Source organism: Uloborus diversus, chromosome 9, assembly GCF_026930045.1.
Source record: "Uloborus diversus isolate 005 chromosome 9, Udiv.v.3.1, whole genome shotgun sequence".
Taxonomy (NCBI): Eukaryota; Metazoa; Arthropoda; class Arachnida; order Araneae; family Uloboridae; genus Uloborus; species Uloborus diversus.
This window is the reverse complement of record NC_072739.1, coordinates 93,076,572-93,101,755: the sequence shown is the minus strand read 5'-3', so window position 1 is coordinate 93,101,755 and position 25,184 is coordinate 93,076,572. Positions and strand designations below refer to the sequence as shown.

The 25,184-nt window shown below is 33.0% G+C and overlaps 1 protein-coding gene across 1 annotated transcript in view; it reads left to right on the top strand.

Annotated features, from left to right (window-relative positions):
• Positions 1–22,372, top strand: part of LOC129229845 (myeloid leukemia factor 2-like) — a 38,167-nt gene extending 15,795 nt beyond the window's left edge. Inside the window, exons 3-6 of the mRNA XM_054864220.1 lie at positions 3,007–3,135; positions 8,916–9,075; positions 15,682–15,826; positions 22,009–22,372. Of these exons, the coding sequence (XP_054720195.1) occupies positions 3,007–3,135; positions 8,916–9,075; positions 15,682–15,826; positions 22,009–22,123 (549 nt within the window). The 3' untranslated portion in view covers positions 22,124–22,372. The remainder of the gene's footprint in view (positions 1–3,006; positions 3,136–8,915; positions 9,076–15,681; positions 15,827–22,008) is intronic.
• The last annotated feature ends 2,812 nt before the right edge of the window (positions 22,373–25,184 follow it).

Sequence of the window (25,184 nt, the reverse complement as noted above, 5' to 3'; positions counted from 1 at the left end):
GACACTTTGTGACAAAGAGGGAAGGGGTCAAATGTGTCGAAAAAAGTGCGATATCATCACATCATTTCTGGACAGACCATTAGCACTCCTTCAAAATCTCATTTTACTCCTTCAAAACTCCTTCATTTTATTTCTGAAATTGAGTACGAAACCTGTACCCCCTATGTAGCTTTTTTTTGGGGGGGGGGGGGAGTCAAGTGCTGTCAAGGGTTTTTCACAGGATCCTTTGCAAAATTAAACATTTTCGTGAAAAATAACATAATTCCGTACAAACAAAATTTCAAAATTTGTAAATATATTGCATTGGTTGGAGGGGGGGGGGGAGGTGTCTCATGGTGTAAACTGTAGCATTGAAATAATTTGTTGGGAGTTTTGTGGTATTTTTTTGTCTTTTCTAGGGAGCTTAGATTTCTTGGGTTTTTATAGCATTGGGGAGGGGAGGGCATCGCTCTCTAGGGGATGGTTGCCCCTGATGTATCAGCATTTATATACCATTCCACATCTTGTTAAATTGTTCTTGAAATGTTAGATGAAGATGTTGTATGGAGAGTAAAAACTTAAAATAATTGAAATAAAAATAAAATTCAGGCAGCGGTCCTATTTTAACTTTTTGGCACATGGAATTTTTAGAGCACAAAATTTTGCTTAAAGCTTTTTAATTTTATAATTTTAATAAAATAAGAATAAATTGTTTTTTCCCCTCTGAATAAAATGTAGTAAGTATCCAAAATGCGAAAAATTAAATTCCCATAATGGTTGCAAAAATATTCAAATTTTTGAAGTAATGCATCAAAAGTATAAAAAGGGCATACAAAAAAATTTATTTTAGTAATATTCTTTCGAAATTGCATGTTAAAGGTTAATGATAAATATATTATTAATGTCAATCAACATTGTTGAGGCAAAAATTAAATTAATCCATCAATTCAGCATTTAACTTCTTGACACTCATAAAAAGACACAGAATTCCACTTAAACTAATGATTTCAATAAAAATAAAAAGGATTTTCATTTGTTTGCCTCCTAACAATGCTTAGCATGAATAATGAGTTAAGTTCAATTCTCATACTGGATGCAAAGAGATTGTCTTTTTTCAAAATGAAGGCATCAAAAGTGAAAATTGGCAAATAAATGTTTATTAAAGTAAAACAAATTTAGAATTGCATTTTAAAAGGCTTACATGATGACCATTGACATATTTGTCGAAACTTCGGATTAAGGAAAAAAAGCTCCTGAAAAGTTCAAAACTAATGCAATTTTCCTCTCATAATGTTAAAATATCACACCATAAGGGTGCAAAAATTTCCAAGCTGAAAAAATGTTTTGGAATATTTTCCAATTAAGCCCTTTAATGGTTTAACACTAGATATTATTTAGCATTAATGTTAATTTTAGAGCTGTTAAGCCACTAAGTTCAATTCGTTGATACTGTCAGCCCCGCTTGATCAGGTAACGGATAAATGAATACCCCGCTTATACCAATAAAACCTCCCAGAACCGAATATTTCCTCATAGATGCAATGTTAAAGATCCCCACTTAGTCAAATAGTTTCCCCAGATAATCGAATAATATTAATCAGCTTACGCAAATATTTTTGATGAGAACATTTTTGAATAAATTAGAAATAAATTAAGTAAGAACAATTACTGATGTAAAAATATAAAGTAATGTTTTTCGCTAACAACGGGTGAGAAAACCGACGTTCATATTCCATCAAAACATTTTACACACTATACAAAGTTTCTTTTGTCTTTGCCATTAAAAAAAAAGAAAGACAGCTATAGATAACGCATTTGATAATTAAATTGAATAACACAAAGAAATATACACATTTTAGATGATAATAAATTTATAAATATTAAATATAAAACACGGTAGACAAGAAGGAGGAAAAGGGAGTACAAAAAGTGTTCTCAAAAGACCTTCAACAGGCAATCCACTATTATGGAGTGTTTCAAAAAAGAATATACTAAAAAAAGGTATCAAAGCGGATTTCATAACTCAAGTTGTAAGTTATTTTTTTCCTTCCATTTTTATGCATACTGGTAATGTACATACTAATTATTGAACTGTTTTGTTGTATTATTATGTTTTAAGACAAATGTGGTCAATTAGAAAGGTAAAATCCCCCCCCCCCCCCCCCCGACTTAAACGAACGAAAGGAAAAGAGAATGAAAAAAAAAGAGAAAAGTAATGAAATCAAATAAAATTTCTTGATATTCCATTAAGCAGGGCCAACAGTATATGCTTTTATTATATTGTTTAGATTGAGAACAGGGAGAAAGGTGCAGATGCAGCAATATCCAGCTGCAAGTCATAGCATTTTCAGTGGAATCTAGAACAACATCATTGTTGGCTATTTTTATTCTGCTGTGATAAAAGAAACAAGCCAAGTTTTAAAAACTAACTTAAGTTCATTAATTTTTTTACGGAAACAAACAACAATTGCTATATTTGGTAGCATTAGTGATTTATTGCTTGTACAATGGGCAAGCAAGCATCACAGGAATTTTTGAAGGGTCTGTTAACAGACCCAAATTTTCTCTGGCCAGACCCCTGGCTGTACATAAGAAAGTTGGCAAAAACACAGTATTCTCAAATAAGAGATGTTGGTGCTTTTTTTTTTTTTTTTTTTTTTTTTTTTTTTTTGTTGTCCTAAAATATTGTCTTATTTTTTCTAAATCCACAGCCTATTTTTTTCTAAATCCATAAATTAACTTTATATTGAGATTCTTTTCTAACCAAGCTTTTTACACAATTGATATCCAATGCAGTTTTTCAAGTTTTAAAGTAAGAACTAGGGTGATATTGTTTATTACACTAAAGGACTTTATGAATGTTCTTGTTCATTCACAGCCTAAAGTAAGACAAACATTCTATATTAGCATGATCAATATAGTCACTTGCTTTGATTAAGTATGTTTTTCTGTTAGTGCAAAAGCTATACAATAAAACTAGGCACACTTTATGTATAAGCAAAACTTTAATTCTCTTTATTTTTATAGAGTCAGATGGGCACTAACCCCAACTGTCATAGCTTCTCATCCTCTTCTGTGATGACTTACACTACTGATGAAAATGGAAGACCTCAACTCTATCAAGCATCTTCTTCTACTCGAACTGCTCCTGGTGGTGTAAGTAATGCTTAATTATTCCTGTGGAAAGGTTATAAGCGACATAGTTATTCATAGTATCAGGGGTTTGTCCAGGATTTTTCACAAGGTTTGTTTTTCGTGAAAAATCAAATAATTTTGCAAAAAAGAAAAAAAATTTTTTTTGTAAAAACAAACTTTTAACATTTTGAGATGGCGCAAACTGGATCATTCAAACTTTCAGTTAGGTGTTTTCATCTTTTCTGCTGAGTGTATGCTTCTTGAGAGTTTACCTAGTGAGGGCCCTGAAGTACACAATGACGAGCAAACAATGAGCAAAAACTAGGGAGTGCAGGTGGATAAAAGGAATAGCCTCGTAGAATGTTCAATGTTGAACAAAGAAATATTTTTAGTATTGTATAAATTTTTGTTTAAGAATCTCTTTTATGTGGTAGGAAAGTTTACACCTTGTTAGTATTTTTTTTCTATAAGGGGGCTAATAAGCTGTCAAAAGGGGCTTAGCTCTGCTCAAGCTTAAGGTGTGGTAATACAGGTTATATCTAAGGTCTGTTTTAAGTCCCAAAACCAAATTTTTGATCTGCAAATGAGACTTTCCAAAAAAATGTATTAGCTAAGTTGTTTTTATTGCATAAAAATTCTAAACATGTCATTTTTAACTGGACTGAGCTTTAAACTCTTTAAAAAGTGGAGGAAGATCTTTTTTGATCAGAACGGCAATACAGTTACTTTTGAAGCATAGACACCATATTTGGTCACTCACAAGATGGAAGTAGGCAAAATACTTAAGTGCTTAAGTTTGCAAAAACAAAGCAGAATTTGTTTATTCAAATGCAAACTAATGAAAATGATGCAAAATGTGCTGTAAAGCATTTTATTTAATTTTCTTTTATTATTTAAAACAGTTTCCTTGAGAAATAAAAAATTTTGTATCTAAAATTTCGTCTTATCCTTATTACATGGGACGCTAATGTGCTAAAAGTTATAACAGTTCAATTAAATTGATGTTTAATGAGGATTTTACATTTTATACTTATTTTTATGCTACAATTCAAAAACCTAAATCTTACTTTTTAGCACAGTCGCCATATTTGGTCACTTCCAAAATGGAAGTAGACAAGATTCTTTAAGTGTCCAAATTTCCAAAAATAGAATTGGATGTCTATTGCAATACAATGCAAACAATTGAACATTCCACAAAATGTGCCGTATTTTTCCCCCCTGGATAATTATTTTCTTGAAAAATACAAAAATGCAAATTTTATCTTCAGAATATTATTTTATCCATATTGCTAGACGCTAATGTGCTACAAACTGACTCTCCATCTAAATTATTGTTTTTTAAGGGGTTTTAAATATTAAAATTACTTTCATATCTTAAAGTTTTCGTGTACTCGCCATGTTTGGTCATTTGTAAGATAAAAGCTGACAAGACTATTTAATTGCCTAAGTTTCCAAAAACAGAATTGGATGCCTATCTCAGTGCAAACTACTGAAAATAACATAAAAAGGGCCAGAATTTTTTTTAAACTAGTTATTTTTGGGAAAAATGAAATTTTTTTACATTGTACAGCAAAATTGTACAGCAAAACTATTTTTTTACAGCAAAATTGTATTTTTTTACATTTTATCTAAAATGCAGTTTCCTGCCAACTTTTCATTGATTTATTCAGGCCTGGATCTATAAACTATGGGCCTCCTTGCAACAAAATCTGTAGGGCTCCATCCCCAGAGACCAGCAGTGTATTTTTGTAACATTAATAAGTCTTAGTGCTAGTTCGTTTCCATTTTTTTCTTCAATTTCTTGAGCCGTTGGGTCCCCGTAAGTACGTGGGCCCTCCCGCATTGCGGTGTCTGCGGTATGCAGATCCAGACCTGAATTTATTTATCTATTTATTTTGGGAAAAAAATAATGCATGTTTATAGCTTTTAAAATGCAATTCTGATCAGTTCTATTTATTTGTTTTTTCATGAAAGTAGTAAAAACTCCTCTCCCATTTTGATCTTCACCATTCGGTGACATCACACCCGAGGGTCCCCTGTTCCTATCACAGTAGTGACTTGCCCAGATTAGGGAGTGATTGTTTGTCTAATTCTTTGCTGTTTTGAGATATTTGTGGGATATCTTAAATGCAGGCGATCTGTAAGTGTACAATCGAATAAATAATAATATGCATCACCCACCCCACCACACACGCAGAGTGGCGATTCTATGAGACCAAAATGATGGAGATATTTAAGGAATGGTTCATGACCTGTTAAAAAGACAGTATAGCAGTGATGAGAGACACGCGGAGAGAGCTTGATTGTGGGGAATACATCGTAGACCCCTCTGCCCGTCTCCGCGTGATCCCACCTGTACTGCCAGTCTGCCTTCAATTGGGTAAAAATCAAGTATTTAAGATAAGATTTAGGGAAGGGCAACGTCAGATCAGGTTGTAAATCTGTGGAATCGTCAGTCGTTCTAGCTAGGCGGTCTGCCTCTTCGTTCCCTATATTGCCTGAGTGGCCTGTGAGGACTGAAATTTAGTGGGTGGGTCAAAATTTGTTTTTGAATGATTTGCACTAGGTTATTGCAGTGAAAATATTTTTTTATTGCTAAGATTGATGATAAGCTATCAGAAAATATTTGAAATCTATTAGTAGGTTTGAAATGAGTGTATGATATTGAATTAAGGAGCGCATAGAGTTCTGCTTGGAAAACTGAGTTGCCTTCCCCGAGTCTAGTCATTGAGCTATTTATTATTGTGTTGCCAGAGTATACCACTTAGGCCGAACCAACACCAATGGAAGTTTTTGACCCATCAGTAAACAGTCTTCTGTATATTATATTGCTAGGATGAATTTCTTTCGGGTGGAGGAATTCAAAATTGCTTAGCTGTTGGTCGGATGGGAGGAACCATTTATGTAGTTCTGTTTCAAAAAAGGATGGTTCGAATGGTTGGCCATCTAAAAAAAATTTTGATTTTGTACAAAGATTTTGTATTGCCAAACTTTATTATGTATTGTAAGTTCCAAGGGAGATCCACTAGTGTGTAAAAGGCGAAATGAGATGTGGTTGAGTATGCTCCAGTTAAAATGAGGAGAAACCGCCTTTGTATTGAATGTATCTTGTTTATGTTTCTGACACCCATATATTGACCCCATAATCCAAAAGCGTGTAATAGAGATGATTCGAGAACTGCTTTGTAAAGTAGACGCCGTTGATTAAATTTAATTCCCCAATTGCCCCCTGCCAATTTTTGAAATTTATATTAAGATTGCCAAAGATTTCGATTTTATATAGTCGATATGGGCTGTCCACTTTAAGCGGTTGTTGATCAAGACCCCCTAAGTATTTAAAAGCGGGCTTCTGGATTAAATAGAAATCGCCCATTAACATCATCGGGGATCTCTGAAGGTCTCTTGGAACTTTAAGATGCTTATAACATGATTTTGATTGATGCCTCCAATCTGTGTTCCAACAGCCAGTCATGAACCATGGTCAGAGTTTCCCCGGCAAAGGTTTGCAGGTCAAAGGTTTTACGCGTGGATACAAGAATAATAATGTCATCCGCGAAGGCCTGCACATGAGTGTGGGCCGGCTATGAAAGCCGCAGCAGCGAAGCCACTACGAGGTTCCACAGTTCCGGTCCACTGCATGATCCCTGCGGACATCCTTTTTGGTTTTGGGTCGACAAGGAGCCTTAACTTGTTTGTATAAAGATCTTCCTCTGGGAAAGAAAACTGGCATATACATTTTGGAGCCCCTCGTCGCAGTTGGATTCCGAGAGGTAGTGTCTGATTTTATCCCGTGGGAAATTGTCAAATGCGGAGACAATGTCCAGGGAGATCAGCACCATTTGATCTCCTCTCGAAATACCTTTTTCAATTTTATCGAAAGGAAAGCTAATGCTTGATCAACAGAGCGACGAGGGGTGAAGCCGAATTGGTTGGGGTGGTGGAAGTTATTAAGGGAGAGGAAACTTTGTAATCTAAATAACAATATTTTTTCGAAGATTTTTGAAACTACGGGCAGTAAAATTGGCCAGAAAGAGGAAAGTTGAGTAGGGTCTCTGGACTTAAGGAATAGGATTAGCACTCCTTCTTTCATTGCTGTGGTGAAGAAGCCCAATAAAACGCATTTGTTAAAGAAATCTGTTAGGGAATGTGGAATGGAAGATCCTCCATATGACAAAGTCAAGACCAACTTTACCAGGGGCTTTTTTACTACGGATCATGCAAATCGCTTGATCTACTTCTTTTGTTGTGAAAGGTATGAACGAAGATGGTGCAGTTGGTGGCGAAGAGGGTTGAACAATTGTAGGTTGTGGATAAAAATGGTCCAAGATGTCAAGACTGAAGGATTCTTCTGAATCTGGGTGAAGGAGACCTTATATGGTTTTCCAAATGTATTCTGAATTTTGCTGCAGAATGCTTTCCAGGATGAGGTTCTGGCCATGCGTATGCTTTTTTTGTATTTCGCAAGTGCTTTTTTGTAATTAATTCCATATTCAGTATCCTGGGGCGTTCCTCTATGACATTGAAAACGGCGTCTCCCCGCTGTAACACATTTTTTGAAAACAGTGAGGCCTGTGTGCCACCAGTTTGAAGGGGAGGGTGTGATAAAGGTTTTCTTTTTGAATGCCAGCCCCGCACAGTCTTTCCCTGCTGACAGGAATCAATCTAAATCATCGAGTGTGGTAAGAGATGGCAGGACATCAAGAATTGGTGGAAGTTTAATTTTTAGAAGATTTTGGAAGCGCTTAGTATCATGAAATGTTTTATATCTAATGAATCTGGTATTGGTAAAGAGTTGATCTAAATGTATTAAGATATACTTATGATCGCTAGCAGAAATTTCATCGAGAACTTGCCAAATAATATTAACATTTATATTCTTTGAAAATGTGATGTCCGGCCATATGGGGTGAGGAAAGAGGTGGAGCATTAAGGGTGTTCAAGAGGTTTAAATTATGAGTTGCTGTAAAGTCCAATAGTTCCTTCCCTTGTGCCTCATCTTTTGCATACCCAAAGGTACGTGAGTGTGCATTGAAATCTCCACCTAAAATTGTTGGAATGAGGGAAGTGGAGGACAGGAAATTTGATAATTCTATGGGTAATTCCTCTATTGGTTCGGCTGGAGATGAATAGGCAGACAATAGAATAAGTGAAGAAGAGTCTATGGCTGCTTTAATTGCTACGAAGTCGAAAGATTGATAAGAATGAATGACTTTTGTTTTGTCTGATGGGATTAGAATGGCTGCACGGCCACCAAGTTTTTAGAAATGTTCTGAATCTTGACCTTTACACATTATTGTTGTAGGAATGTAATAAAGGATTTCTAATTTTGTACTGTACAATGTTATTTAACAACTATAGTAAACTCTGGTTGATTCACAGAATAGGGTGGCATGATGACTGCGATTAAGAAGATTTATTTTTAATGATGCCTAATGTATCTTATTAGACGTAGGAATATGATGTGTGCAACTTTTTTATCATATGGTGAAATTCTGGCTCGTTTGGTGAATTAAGAATTTCCCCCCTCCCAAAAATTTCAAATTCAGGGTGTTGCTAGAAAGGAAGTATTTTATTTTTTTCTCTTGAGAATGATATCTGTATCATAAAGATTCAAGCTCCAAATTAGTAGTCTCATGAAGAAATTTGTTTTAGGGAGAAATGTGCTAAGAGGTTTTGTTTTTGCTGCAGGGAGACTAATATAGACATGTATTAGCAGGGATCTTTTACTTAAATTTTGTAACTTTCATGTTTATAGTTATGCATTGATTCTTACATAATTTTAATATATTCATGTCTTATAGGTTAAAGAAACTCGACAGTCTGTTCAGGACTCGAGAACTGGTCTTCAACAAATGGCAATCGGTCATCATTTGAATGAAAGGGGTCACGTGATAGAGAAGAAAAAGTATCGATACACTGGTGAAGAAGAAGAAAACCATGAATATATTAATTTGGATGATGGTATGTACCTACACATTCTATATTTTTTTATTACCATTGCAAAATGATACTACAATTCTTAATGCTATAATTACTAAGAAACATTTAATAGATAATTTTTGTTACAGTCAAACCTCCCAATAGCAGACACCGTCAGGACCAAAGTTGATGTCCGTTAATGGAGAGTGTCCGCTGTTGGGAAGTCCAAATTTACAATGACATTTTGATTTTGTATTTTAATTCTACACATAGGCCATGGTGGCCTGATTGGTAAGGCATTGGACTTGTGACCGGAGGGTCCTTGGTTCGATCCTAGCCGGTGGAAGATCCAGTCTTCACTAAGGGTGACTGGGGGACGTTAAATATGCTCGTGGTCACTATGTCCTCCAAGTGAAACGATACCTCTGGAGGTGCTAGGCCAGAAAGTTACTCGGCTTTTGGTCTGGTTCTAAATTATCGAACTGTCCGTAGATGGTGCTGCCATCTATCGTGTTGTCTGAACCAAATCGGACTTCCACCTAGAATAGGTGCTTGATTAAAATGGAAACCGACCCCTCTGCCTTAAAACCGAGTAGCATTGCTACTCAGGCTTGGGTTCTCGAGTGGCATAAGTAACAACAACAAACCTACACATACAGTAAAATTCTAAATTAAATTTGAGTAGTCAGTGGCAAATCCAGGATTTTTTTCTCACTACCTATTTTTGTGAAAGTACTGTATCAATATTCCATTTTTGTGAAAGTTTTTTTTTTTTTTTTATCAGCATCGATTTTCTGATCTTTAAAAGGCACAATCTAATTTTTGTCTCAGAAAATTAGAGCAATTTAAGTGTTAGTTTGAAAAGTGCAAATGTCATTAACTAATATTTTGAACGTTTTTTTTTTTTTTTTTTTGAGGGTGGGGGGGGGGGACTCAAAAGGTAGGGAAAATATCATTGTATCTCAGCTCAATAAGCTTTTACTGTGTACAATTCAGGAAATCACCATCCCCTAAAACTGATGCTAAAAGATTGCTTAAAAGCAATTTTGCGAAAAAGAGTGAAACTTGAGTTTAATGCTATGAAAAAGATGTTACCTAAGCGATTGTTCATATAAATCATTTTAGCATTTTATTTTATGAGTTAACTATGTTCTAAACAGAAAAACATGTTTTCTATTTTAAAACACAGGTTTTTGTGAAACTTGCGTTTTTTTTAATGTTGTTTCTAGATTGTGTCGATTTTCAAAATTAGTTTTGTGAAGCTGCTGATTTTATAACTTGATTTTTGTGAGAGTACCGATTTTAAAATAAGATTTTTGTGAAAGTACCGAAAAGCAGTAGTAAAATCAACCTGTATTGGGCCCTGGTAGTGCTAAAATAAGTGTACTTACTCAAGAAATAAATAATCTGCTGAATCTTTTGGGAAAATAAAATAGGAGGGCATTTGTAAGTTGTTTCCTCTAGCTTAGGGGTTCTCAAACGGTGGATCGTGATCCCTAGGGGCGTCTTGGGATGTGTCCAGGGGTCACAAGATGTGGAAGAAAATTATGTTATTGCACAATTATAAAATCTGTAAGATCTACTGTCTCTTATTATTAAAAAAAATCGCGAGACAAAATTCATGTTTATTTTACTAGTTACTACTTGTGTTCCTAAGGATAAAATTTAACCATTTGTGTAGTGTTTAGTTATTTTTTTAGAGTTTAGACAGAGTTAAAAGTTTAGGGGACCGCCAAAATACCTAGCCTAATAAAGGGATTGCAATGTCTAAAAGTTTTGAGAACCCCTGCTCTAGCTGAACAAAACCAATCAAGCAGAATGGAATAAATGTTGTTGATTTTCAGCATCTTTTTCGTTTAGACGAAGCAAAATGTATCCCCCAATCGGCTACTTTTCACTTAATCTGGCAGTACTGTGCCAGTTCTCATCAGCTTCTGGAGGGTAAGAACATTGCGCCGACACTGGTGTCCCAAAATATAGTGGGAGGGGGAAGTGGATACTGTTAAATTGCACAAGAGTTTTTTTTTTGGAATGAATTCCTCTCCCATGCAAACTGATAAAGCAAGGTACTATGTAAAAGGAGAAAGATTTTTTTTAATGTTTTTTGCTGGAATTTTGTGCATGAAATAAAAACAACTTTCATAAGCTTGGACGTGAATGGCTCCTGTTTTCAGAAAAAAAGGGGTGTTAATCCTCTTATCAGTACTGGTTAGCCTCAGAACATCATAAAGGAGTAGAAAAAATGCTTGGTATAAAACTAAGGCTGATCAAAATCTTACTAGACACAGAAAAATAAAAAAACTTGACTGATTTACTGTCCGCTAACGGGGAGTGTCCCTTAAGGGAGGTTTGACTGTATATGAGTTGCAGCATTAAAATCAATAAAAAGTTACAGGATATCCGCACGTATGGTTATGGATTTGGACCATGGTCAAAACTTATCATAGAAAGTCATGATTTTCAGCAAAAAAAAAAAAGCCCTTAAATCATGGAAACTAACGATTGGTCATGGATTTTGAGTTTTAGAACATACATATCAAGTTTTATTGATTTTGCGTAAAATCAACACTTTTTAGCCATTTTTATGCATCCACTTCTATAAAACTTGCTAAGAATGTGATTCTACTGCACCCAGTGTGATTGCATCCAGGCTAGGCGTTGTAGAGGGATATATGGATGCCTCGGTTGCCAAATCAGTTAAATGCACTTTTTAAAGAAATCTTCATTTCTGCTTAATCAATGCTTAGAATGTGAACTTATATTTAACTTTTGGTTCACTACATTTCTGATCCTGCGATGGCAGAATAACACGAGGGCCCATTCACTCTAATTGGTAGCACTATCTTCTTCATCACTTTTCTCGACTTTTTGTTTTATGGAGTTAATCGATTTGGCGAGTGAAGCATCCAAATATGCAACCTGATTTGAAGTATAGGAGTTGCTAAAACTTGTCTAGTTCAACTTCAAGGTATTTTTCATTTTTGCTCACAATTTTTCATCTTTTGTGCTTAAAAGATTCATTAGTACTGAAGTACAGTAGTAGGAATTGTATTTCTTGAAGATCACTGTAGACCATCTTGCTGCTTCTTTCAAAGTGTGGTCTTCATCCTATAAAGAAAACAATAAGAAGCTTTGGGTCTTGTTACATCCCACATTTCCATGGACAACTAAGAAACAGCATTTTATTTAGTCATAGCATTAGAAAATCTAGCTGACATTTTCTGTTGGGGGGAAAAAAAAGCTTTGAAAAAATTGTATCTTTTTCAGTTTTTTAAAGACAAAATGCAATCTGAAGAAAGTTTCCTGAATGTTCTAAAGTAAAAACTTCATATCATTTGTTATTGTAGAAATTAAATTTAACAAGTTTCAGAAATTGCAATATTTGAAATAAATTACCCCCAATCCCCACTTTAAAACATCTGAAAATGGGTTAACAATAATTAAATACAACATTTGTATCTGTGATGATTAAAATCTTAATTTTAAAATATGTATGTCAATCAGTTGCTTTTCATTACCAGTTGGTTAGCATTCTGGCAAAAATAAGCATGTAATTATCATTCTAATATTCTAGTAGGATCATCTAAATCTTATTTTGACTATATTTAATCATTTTTTAAAGTGCAATTTTGCTATGTGGAAGAAAAATAAAGTGCAAAGAAGTTATCTAAGTCCAGTAAACAGTTTAATCATACTATATCTGAAGATGTGACGTCACATCTTCAGATGCAAATAAACTGGAAATGCTATTATTCTTTAACATCTGTGGGTGCAAATAATGTAAATACAGTCAAACCCGGTTGTAAGGAACCCTCTCGCTATAACCAAGGATTCGCTACACCCAAATCTTCAAAAAAAAAAAAAAAAGTTGACACTTGCTAAGATATTTCAATAATGAATGCTTTTGTTACACAATATTTCAATTAGAATAAAATAAAGTAAGATATTAGTGTTAAGTATTGTTCTCTGTAACTAACAAACTATAGAAATATATCTTTTTATCCATAGCATGGGAAGAAAGATGCCATTTTTGGTTGCAAGCTTTTGCGTTGCATGTACATTTCATTCAGCTTTTTGTCAACTATTGTTAACGAACTTACAACTTGTTTATCTCGTTTCTGTCATAAAAAATTTGATCTAAACACTGACGGCTACCTTAGAGTTACGATTTTGCTGCATAGCGAATACTATGAATTTATAAACCAAAAATTCCTTGCAAATTGAGAATACGCTTTTGCTGCTTTTCAATTTCAAAATAATAACATAATCCCATACAGAAAAAAAAATTGGCTTGCCTAATTTATGTAGCCATAGTCAGTGAAATTTACAGTATTATCAGAGGAACAGTAGGCAAAGAATGGTTCAAACTGCAGTATTCTGGTGAAAAGAGGGTTGCCTATGGAAATATTAGTAAGGAATTATACCTACAATTGCTATGAAAAATTGAAATGTTTTGATATTTCCGGATTGCTATAGCCGATTCTCTAGTGTTTAGTGATCATTACTAGTGTTTGGAAATGCTTTAATGACAAAGAGCTTCAATTAGGAGCATTTAAAAGGTTCTCTACAACCAGGGATCGTTGCATTTGGGTTCGACTACTAGAATTAATCTTTTTCAGATTTGTTACTGCAGTGTTAATATTTTTCGGAAAAAAAAACCTCTCCTGGTCTACAAAATGTTTTCACAAATTTTTGCTGATCTGCAAATCGAAAAAGAATGAGAAATGCTGCATTTCTGTGTAATTTATTTCTGTATCATTTTAAATTTAAATGAAGTATTTTTTTCTTAATTATTAGTTTTGTATTACAAATTTTACTTCACTTTATTGTGCTGGCAAAAAATGAACAGACCAATAAGGTCTGTACATATAATGGTTCCATGTTTGTCGGTTCTCCTCTTTTATTTTGTCCTATATTTTTTCAAAAAAATGTCATATATTTTGTGAATTGATTGCTTTGATCCCCGTTTATAGGGACAAAGTATTGGTACAACACTCGCTGCTCTACAAGTTTTACTAGAGTGCAACATAGATATTTTCTCCAATCTCCATTACCTTTTAACAGTTTTAGTCACCTTGACTGTAATGACGTATATTGCTGAAAGATGGTTTTCAAAAGAAACATTAGTCGAAATTGCGTTTAAATGAACCATTCAATCAATGAAGGTATTTAAATACTGGAAATTAGGTTGATGCATCATATTCTTTAATCTTTATCATGGTAATTATAATCTTAAGATATTGGTTCTTTCTTGGAAATGACAATATGCTATTCTCAAAATTAATTTATGGGTGTGACACTGATTCACCTATTTCTACAGTCCCCCCTTCCCCTATTTTTCAATTGACAGTGAGAAGCAAAGGAAAGTGGACATATTCAAGTTTTGAGTAAAATGTGTTTAAAGTTACAGGGCTTGGTAGGCTTTCATTAAGATTTTTTTCTAAATCATGTTTTATAGCAGTGTCACTATAACTATCGCTTGCCTCAAGACAGAGGAGAAATTCGCCTGCCAATAGTCATTTCGAAATTTTTAATTTTGCCACTTACATCCATTTGCTTTTCACTGCCTCAATGGGGATATATTCAGTGCATGATACAAAAATATGCAAATCAATGGACTAGCTTGCAACTGTCATCAATAATCAGAACATAAAATTTATGAAAAAATTCATCAAGCTACTAATTTCTCCCCTATTATGATAATTGTTAATTTTGGAAGGAAGAATTGAATATCTAACTATGCATATGCAGAGGTGGATTTTACTACCGTTTTTCGGTACCTTCACAAAAATCATATTTTAAAATCGGTACTTTCACAAATATGAAGTAATAAAATAAACACCTTCACAAAAATGTAATTGTCACCTTCACAAAAACATTTAAAAATAGTTATTTTTAAATCAAAATTTACTCATAAAATCGAGTGCTAAGCTGATTTATATGAACATCCAATGAGTAAAGAAGTTTTCGCAGTAGTTTAACTTATTTTTAGGCGTTTTTTGCAAATGTGCAGTTTTAAAATTAGCTGTTTTTGGGTTACCTTTTTTCTGAAAATTTCTTGAATAGAAAACGGTACAATGCCTATTGAGCTTAAACTTCTTAAGGTCCTCTACATATCTCCCCCACACCCCAATATCTGTTTTAAATGGTCGATGACTTTCAAAAAAATAGGTTGTAAGTCTCTGGATTGGCCCTTGATATGAATAAATGATATTTAACACTTAATTAGAATTTTGTGCCACGAGCAATTATAGATGTGTAGTCTTTGACCTAGTAATCTGTTTTGCAGGACACTTTTTTGTTCCGTGGTTGGCATTCATAGTTAAGAAAGGGGCAATGAAGTAAAAAAAATAAAAGGTCAAAAAGATGAATATACCAGGGTTGTTGAATAAACTATTTTTAAGTGAAGAAAATTTTCAAATTTTGTCGACATCAACATTTTAAGTTGTTATTGGTAAGTTTTCTAGATACATTTTAACTTTTGTAATTTAAGATGTATTACACTTGCGGTTCATGTCAAGTAGTTCCTGGACTCTAAAAGATTTATTAGTGTGTATGTTTCTTACATTCATATAATCATGTTGAACAACAATCATTGTGTACATGTGCCAACATAAACTATAAACATTTTTTTTTTCTTTTTTGCAGAGGAAGCTGAACAGTTTAATCAAGAATGGCAACATAAGGCACAGTCTTTCAATACTAGACCAATGCGGTCTATGCTGGGCTATGATACACAGAGGAGAACTCGAAGTCCTCTTCCTGAGGTTCTTGCTATTACTGATGGCTCAAGGTATTGCATTAAATAGTAGTTTTTTGGTTTTAGAACAGTTCATAATTCCCCCCCCCCCCCCATACATATTTTAGTGATGCTATTTGCTGTAGCGTTTGAATAAGCTTAAGTATGTGAATGCCGTAGCATTCAAAGGCAGGTAAGTAAGGAAATGCATATTTATGTTACACTTCATGAGATACCCGTATCAATGGGGATTTCTCAACGGAGGCCGTATGGCCTTTGGGGACCACAGGAAAAATCAAGGGAAAAAATTTCAAAATGGGGGATTTATGAACCTTGCAAAAGGGGTCATGGTTGAACTATTTTAAATTGACAAAATCTTTTAGAAGAGGGGAAAATATTTCACTTAATTTTAAGTAAATCTTTAACATGGGTATAAATGTATAAAATTATGTATGTGAAGCAAAATCATAACACAAACACGAATGTTCATTAGCCTTTTACTTTTCTCTCTCTCAAGCAGCAAATGTGCTAAAGGGCCATTCCACCGTCACATGCAGGACAATAAGACTCTATAATTTCACCAACATTTTGTTATAGATCTTAATATTTCAATTGTACGGATGTAAGCATGCTTTTAAATCTTTACAGTTGATACAAAGATACTCCTGATGTATGTATAAAAACAAAATGAGTAAAAGAATTTAATTGAAAAAATATTTAAAAACATTAAAAAAGATTGAATATGAGATTTGGGAAGCATTTGTCTGAATGGATTTTTCCTGATAAATTTTGAAAGAAAAGTCTGATTTAAGGATCTCTTGCAAAGACTATCATGATGCTAGAAAGGGCTCATTCTCATGTTTCACGTTTTAAGTGGAGCAAGATTTCGTTTGCTTTCGGAGAGTTAAGAAAAACTTAAAATGAAACACAGGGAGACATTGTTTGAATTTTGTGTAAATTCACTTCTAATAGTTTGGTTGGTTTTGTCAAACAGCTTTTAAGGTAAAACTCTACAAATTTTTTAAATTTAATGTTTAAGGCTACTTTTCAATAGTGTTTTATATTAATACCTGCAAGTTAAAATCCCTTTAACTATAAACCAGTAACTTCAGTAACAATATGTGTACTAAAATATCTAAGCTATTATGATGGTTTTGATTTTTTTAGTTTTTTGTTTATTGACTTCAAAAAAAAAAAAAAAAACTTATTACATCTAACATTGACAAAGATCATTGATTAATTGGATGGTCTGGTTCAATTAGCAATTTCTGAAAATTTTTAGTGCATCGTTTCCCAACGAAAGTGTAAAAGCAACAAACAAGTTCATTCTTAATGAAAATAATTATAAAGTTGTTAACCTTTCACCTAATTCTTATTTTAAAACTTTTGTTTTCTTTGGAAATTAAATCTTTTATTTTTGATGAAATTACAAATTTTAGTTTCAATACAATCTTCATAAAATTTCCTTTGTACTTCATTTCATGTAAAAAAATTTCTTACCTTAACATGATCAGTTTTTAAGTTTATATGCTTGAGAGGGTTTTTGTAACACAACTCTACAATTTATTTCTCTCACAGTCACGATTGTATGCTCTGTATTAGAAATACAAGTTCAAATAAAATATTTGCTTTTCAAAATAATAATATTTTGAAATTGCTGAAATATAAGGCATATAATTTTGAGAGAAGGCATTTGGCTTTATTTTGATAGCAGTTGATCCTTTTCTTTTTATTTAAATAAGGTTAACTTTTTTTGAGATAACTATTTTAATTATAAAAAATATATTTAAGGTAATTTGGAACCTGAGCGGACTTTTTCAATCGATTCCCACTCTTAAGCTGTAGTCTTTCTCTCTTACTGTAATCGTAGTTTTGGTTTATCACGGGTAATCTGTTTTGATATTTAAAAGAACAACTGCTACTGTGGATTTCTTATTCATGGCAAATAAAACAAGCTCCAAAAAATTACTAGCGACACACGTGTACACAAAGCTGCCAACTTTTGAAAATCTAAATTTGTAGCAGAGTTTTGAGTGTGTGTGTGGGGGGGGGGGGGGGGGGGGTAAAACGATGAATTTCATAACAAATGTAACAGACCTAATGAGTAAGTTATGTTAGTAAAATCTAGAGAGTATTCCCCCCCCCCCCCCCCTCCCATTTTCAAAACCAAACTGATAAATTTAAGGTGGCGGGGGATAATTATCAGGGTTCGCTGATATATATCAGTCGATATATATCATGATATATGTCTGATATTTATTTTAAAAATATCATGATATTTTGATATTTTCTATATATTTTTTTTCAACTATGGTATTTTCAATATAAAATGTATGTTAATCATAGCAATTTTGTTTATTCATTATTAAAAATAACCAAAAAGTTATTTGCTATATTTTCTTTAATGTACAATACATCATTAATATAACAAAGTAAAAAATATTCCTTTTTTACTTGTGTTTTATATTTATAAAATTATTAGTAATGTAACAATTTTAATTCATATTAAAAGTGCCTAATTAAATTTTAAATATTGCTCAGAAGAAAAGAAAATGTGTTACCACTGTGCACCGACTAATGCATATTACTTATTTTTGAATCATATAACTGTAAAAGTAACTAACAGAAGAAAAATGAGTGAAGCTAAATGCTAATTTAACTTCATTAAAATTGATAGAAATGTAAACTGAAATATTAGATATATAATGAAAGAAACATTAATTTTAAGTCTTCATATTGTAATTATAAGAAATTAAAGATTGATTTGAGGATGTGCGTGACTATTTTTGAAACTTTAGTTTGTGCTAATGGAAAATATCGGATATTTTCAAAAGTATCATGATATTTTCGAACCCGTATAATTATAGAGGTTGTTATAAAGTTTTTAGTATTAGGTTATTTCTAAGTTTTGCGACAATTTTTTAACGTGTTTTCCACATGGTGTCATTGTTCAGTTTTAGTGTACGTTTCGAATTTGTTCGTTCCAAATAAGTTCCTTTTGTAACACATATGAACAAAAGAAACGTAAAAGAAAAGGAGCCCTAGCACGTTGTTGTTGCAACACAACGTTGCCGTCTCAACGCAACACAGCGTTGTCATCTCTAATGCGCCGGTAACGCCTAGCATAAAAATGCGCCGAGACAAAGTGGAGGGAATGAATCTCTGAAACTGGCTAATTGTTCTTTTGCATGATTTAAAAAAAAAAAAATATGTGCGATATTGTTTGCTTTACTTTTGTTTTTTTTAGAAAAGAAAACCTGCACACGGAAGGGGAACTAAAATTCAAAAAACGTTATAACAAGCAGAACTAAAAATGTTTGTGTGTGTGTGTGTTTTTTTTTTTTGAGAAAGTGGCAAATGAAGATCAGCAAAAATTAAGATTATATACTGCATTACCGAATGATCCTACTTTCTGTTAAAGCGGGGGGGGGGGGGGGTATAATGGATGGAATGCTTACTTTCGGGATTTACAAAAAATTTTACATTAGTACAAGTTCCAGTTAATTTTGGAAATTATTTTTATCATTTAGTATGATAAATTCCTTTTATTTTCAAGCAAAAATTTGGAGTATTAGTTAACACAAAAGCATTGTTAACTAAACGATTACTATTGAGGACAGTATCTGTATTGGTGGAAATTTTTTTTAAGGTTATAAAAAAAGAATATCGTAATTTTTGGACGTGTTTCCGTAGCGTCGTAGTTCAAGGCTGTAGTTCGTAGGAACTAAGATTTTTTTCGTAGCACAGTTGGCAGCTCTGCGTTTATATGCAAAACATTTATATCCAATATAAAGGGAGCCACAGTTCGGCGCTTGAAAGGGGGCCACAAATTAAAACAGGTTGAGAAACCCTGCTGTAGACCAGCAACTCTCTACCACTGGTCTTACTGATCAACACTAGTCTGCAAAAAAATTAGAGCGATGCTTGTAGAATTTTACTTGTCCATGTTAAAAAAATGTCCTTCCTGAAAAGAATATAATAATCAAAATGGCATCATATATGACATTTTATATGTGCATTTTGCGATTAATTTTCGTCATTTTTCTCAATGTTTATGAATAATTATTATAGTGTCTCGTTTTTACAGTTAATATTTTTGTGTCCTTTCTACCTAAGTTTATTACTTATTTTTTTATTTACTGCTTCGCAGTACTCAGCATTGCCACAGTGTACAATTACCCTCAAAAATAAATGTCGATTGATTATTTTTCTCACATCTTAATTAAAAGAGGAGAAATGTGGTGTAAAGTTTTCTATCACAGAAATGATGACTCTCTATATATAAAAATCCTTATTAACAGAAAGGAACATTAGTTCTTAAAAAAAGTCGTCACTACCCTTGAAATTCTCAATCCCCCATCAGAATGTGTTCCTCACTCATGCGCTACTTCATTGGTTACGGTAAAAGATCCCACTGCAAATTTCCTCCCCTCACCTGTTTTTTAAAGTAACCATAATTTTTATACATAATTATGATTAACTAGCGGTTCCAAGTTATGATAATTTCATAATTTAGTCTTCCAACGTTATGATAATTTATTTCCTAAGTAAAATATTCTTAAAATTGGAATAGAAAAAGAACAAAATCCAATTTTCGAAAAGTCGCTTTGAGGTGCACACCCCCATGCACTTCACAGAGAGACATCCAGACAAACTTTAAGCTTTATTATTAATAAAGAAGGAATATTTTTCAACTAGGTTGCCTACCAAAATGTGTCTAGGGGTGCGTGCAACATACATCTTAATCTTGGGTTTTGGGTGCATTTTTTTAGTCTTCATTTTATATCTTAACTAGTGGTACCCACACGGTTTGCACCGTTTTAGAAAATTAAAAGGTATTTTGGTTCGCCTGTATATTTACAAATAATGTACGGTGAATTTTTTTCGCCATTGGCTTGTACCCATATTACGGTTCCATGTCATGATCATTTAGTGATTTACTCGTCCATCTTTTGATAATTTTTTCTTCAAGTTGGAATAGAAAAAGAATCACATTGAATTTTCGAAAAATCGCTTCGAGGTGCACACCCCCCATGCTACAAACTAACTTTGTGCCAAATTTCATGAAAATTGGTCGAACGGTCTAGGCGTTATGCACGTCACAGAGATCCGGACAGAGAGAGAGAGATCCGGCCAGAGAGGACTTGCAGCTTTATTATTAGTAAAGAAGTCTATATTAACTTCCTAGTAAAATCATTAATTAACAAATTAAGGAGCTAAAGATTTCCGTTAAAAGGGGTTTTTATTTTTGTTGTGACTGTAGGAGTTGTGGAAATATTTAATATCAAAGTTTAAATTGGTCTCAGCTAGAAAGAAAAGTGGTTTGCTAGTCGTTTGCAAATCTCCCAAAGTAAAACAACAGGAGAAAATAGTCCATTTTTCAAAATTTTCTTAAGTGATTTAATTACAAACAGGATTTGCTGATACATATCACGATATTATATCCAATATTTATTTTGAAAATATCATGATATTTTTATATTTATTTTTCAACTACGGTATTTTCATTGTAAAAATTATAATAATCATAGTAATAGTGTTATTGAAAATAATCAAAAAGTTACATACTATATTTCTTATGATGTATTAATACCATCATTAATGTAACAAAGTAATATAATATTCCTTTTATATTTTATATTCATAAAAATTATTAGTAATGTAACAGTTTTAAATCATATTAAAAGTGCCAAATTAAATGTTAAACATAGGTCAGAAAAAAAAAATGTCTTATGACTGTGCACTGACTAATGCATATTAATTTAATTCTGAATCATATAACTGTAAAAGTAACAAACTGAAGAAAAGTGAGCTAAACAGCTAATGCTAAATTAACACTATTAAAATAGATTTAAATGTTAAATGAAATATTAAATATAAATAATGAAAGAAACCTCAATTTTATAAGTCTACACATTGTAATATCAATAAAAGAAAATGAAGAATGATTTGAGGATGCATTTACTATTTTGAAGACTTTAGTTTGTGCTGTGAAAATATCAGATATGTATCAAAATATCGGATATTTTTAATATTTTTGAAAATATGTTTTTGAACCCTGATTACAAAACATAAGAGCAGAAAATATTTTAAAAGAAAGTTGGATAAGTGACAGTTTCTCAAAGCTTCGTGCTGATGAATTCTTAACATTTCATTCATGCATGCTTTTCTGAAGATTTAACTTTTTTCATAATTATTTTGTACCCCTCTTGATCGTTCTTTTTTTTCTTACATAGTCCGGATCATACTTCATCAAAAAAGAAAAGCAACAAGCACAAGCGTAAACATGGACCCTCTGGAAGCAACAACAAAACATCAAATTCTCATGCCAGGCAATCACCTTATCAGTAAATTTTCTTTTCTGTCCTAAATTTATTGTTTCCGAGACTTAGATATCATGTATTCCAGTAGAAACTCTGAACTTATGGTGGCTAAAATGTGAAAAAAATATAGTACATATTAGTAGATCTTAGTGTTTTTGTTTCTCACTCACTTCATTTACTGTCATTTATATCTGGCTGTTGTATTTTATTTTCGAATTCACAAGCTGTGTATATGATATTTAAAAAATAAAATTGTTCTGAAGTCTGATTTGTTTAATACTAGTGCTGTTTATTTTAACTCTTGTGAGCCCTTTTTTTTTTTCAATAAAATGGCATGCTCTTCATGAAGACAAAATAAAAAAACAATAAAAAAATTGGTATAGTTTAATAGTGTAGTAGTTTTAACATACATGCAGGACCGTCGCTGTAGGGGGGAGTGAGGGGGGTGTCTCACCCTCCCAGTGATTTCATCCAATCGGCAAAATCAGTTTGGGTCGGCATTTTCAAAAATTCGGAATTTCAAAGCATTTATTAATTAAAAAATTAAAAAAGAGAAGTCGGCAAAGTCACATATCTAACCTTTTGGTACTTGGCGCAAGATAAAATAAATAATGGGATCTCCGTTTACACTCCTTTGCACAGTAAACACGATTGTTTGGCAATCTTTCGCCGACTGTTTTCTTTAGTGCGTCATTTTAAGGGCGCTTTGACTGGTCCATGAGAAATATGGCACGGCCCAGTCGTCAAATTAACCAGAATCGGTATTTTTGACTTTTTAGTCTCCGCATTTACGAAACGTTTGATTTTTTAAAAAATGTAGTACACATGGTACACAGATTTATAATGAATAATAAGCATTGACAGGAGAAAAGAAAATATGAACGGTTTGTGCAGGCATACCATATGACAGTGCTTAATGTTCATTCTGATAAATTCATATGGCAGACAGGATCATTTTTTTCAACTGCTCACTATATGCCGATTGCTTAATTTACGACTACTTATTTTCCCCAACACAATAAGCGCCCACTGAGAAATTTCAGTTAGAGTCGGCATTTTTTAATCTTTTTCAATTGATTCTGGTTTTAAAAAATTTTGAGTAAAGTAATATGCAGATTGACGTGCAACATTTTTACCTTTTAATGGAGAATATGCAATACGCACGCATGAGAAGGGACAGTCGAAAATTTCAAAAATGCAATAAGGTCTCCAAATTTGCCGAATTGTCAGACGAAATTTGTCAAATGAGGGACATTTTGGAAGGTCACAGGGACCTCCCGTTGGGGTGCCTATAACTGTCTAAGTCGGCAATTCCAGTTATAATCGGCTTTTTATTTTTAGAGCTGATTCTGAATTCCCTATGTCCTTTCGTCATATTTTTTCCATTTCAACAGATTTGAAATTCAAAGCACAAATTTTTTGCTAAAACAAGGCTGAATTTCATTTTAGTGTTTATTTTGTAAAGGTTAGAAAGAAAATGTAATCTTATTATTTAGAAATATTCGAGAATCTGTGTTACACATTAAGATAACCTAACTACAGTGCGATGTACGTTTCAAACTTTTTTTTTTTTTCGAAATAATTATTCTGTACAGTATAAAGAAACCAACGGCAAACCTCAGTTTAAAAATGCAAGTAGATTAATAAACGTAGCTTTGGGCCGTCTACTCATTGTAAAACTGTATCGTCAATAAAACTACAGCAAGTGGAAAAAATATATGGGGCGTCGTAATGAAAGACAAACTAAAATATTAAGGTACAAAGTCACATTGGTAGATATAAAATGTTTGATTTTGAAACAAACTTCTGAATACACATTTAGCATCATTTTCGCTTTTTCTAGGCTGACGTGTATAATAAAATTCAAAATGGCACAGATCCCTATTTGTCGAACAAAGAAGTGTATTGTGTCGTGATGACTAGTAACAGGAAAACAGGACATTAGTTCGTCTATTGTAGCACACGAAAATGCCGCCGAGTAGACGATTACTGCGGTGACACTAGAAACTTCGAACCTTTAGGCTCTTTTCTGTTAGAATCATTCTCTGGAGCTCGAGGGAAAATTAGGGAAGTCCTGGATCAGTTTGTTGTGTGCTTTTGATTTTGAACCTTTTGTCGTGCTTTCCGCCAGAAAAAGAAATTGGTTACTGGTGCTGGAGCTCTGATGAGATAAGTGGCATTAATTTTCATTTTTTCCCTGGCCTTTTGCTGACTGCATCATGGGCATCAGACATTAGAAAAGTAGAAGATTTGAGTGATTATTCTATAAGAGATATTTTGTTTATTCTGCACTCTGAACTGCCCCCCCCCCCCCCCCAACACAAGACTAGTTTAAGTTTTGAACTTCATTCGCAAGGAATGAGCAATATTGTAGCAAGTAAGGAAAAAACTAAAAGCATTCGATGTTACTTTGAGTTTGAGAAAAGACATTGAAATGCAGCAGAAAAGGTATGATTATTTTAATATATTTTGAAAGCACTAATTTTAAGGTTCTCTTTTTTTATATTTTTCCATTAAATACTGAAAAAATGAAGTTGTAAGTAGGGTGCTGAGATGGAAAACTGGGTGTAAATCTGCCTGTTACATATTCGCAGTGTATTTTAAAATACCAATACACTCTATCTTGATTCTGGTTATTTTTGAAAAGAGATAAATAACCTCAAAGTTTATACATGAGTAATATGCTTAAAATATTTTCTCAATTAAGAGAGAAATACTGAAGTGTTTTCACCTGCCATAAGATTAACGGTTCACTTACATTTACGCAAAAAAGTTTTAAAACATTAAAAATTAAAATTTCTGTTTTTTTTTTTTTTTTTTTTCAAAATTTCTTTAGATAAATAAGACTTTGATTTCACTCTGTATTGACATCAGACAGAATTGGACCATTTAGACACTCTTGACTATTTGCGCTACTCCATTCGCTAAAGTTTGAAGTTGTCCCGACAGCTGCTGCCATAGATACTGGGAGAGTGGTTTTTTGTATCAAGAGCAGAACGTTAATGTTTGAAATTACATCGAAAATAGTAATTTTAAGACAAGTTTTGTAATGTCGAAAAAAGGTTTGGGTGCCTCTCAGTGGGCGGATT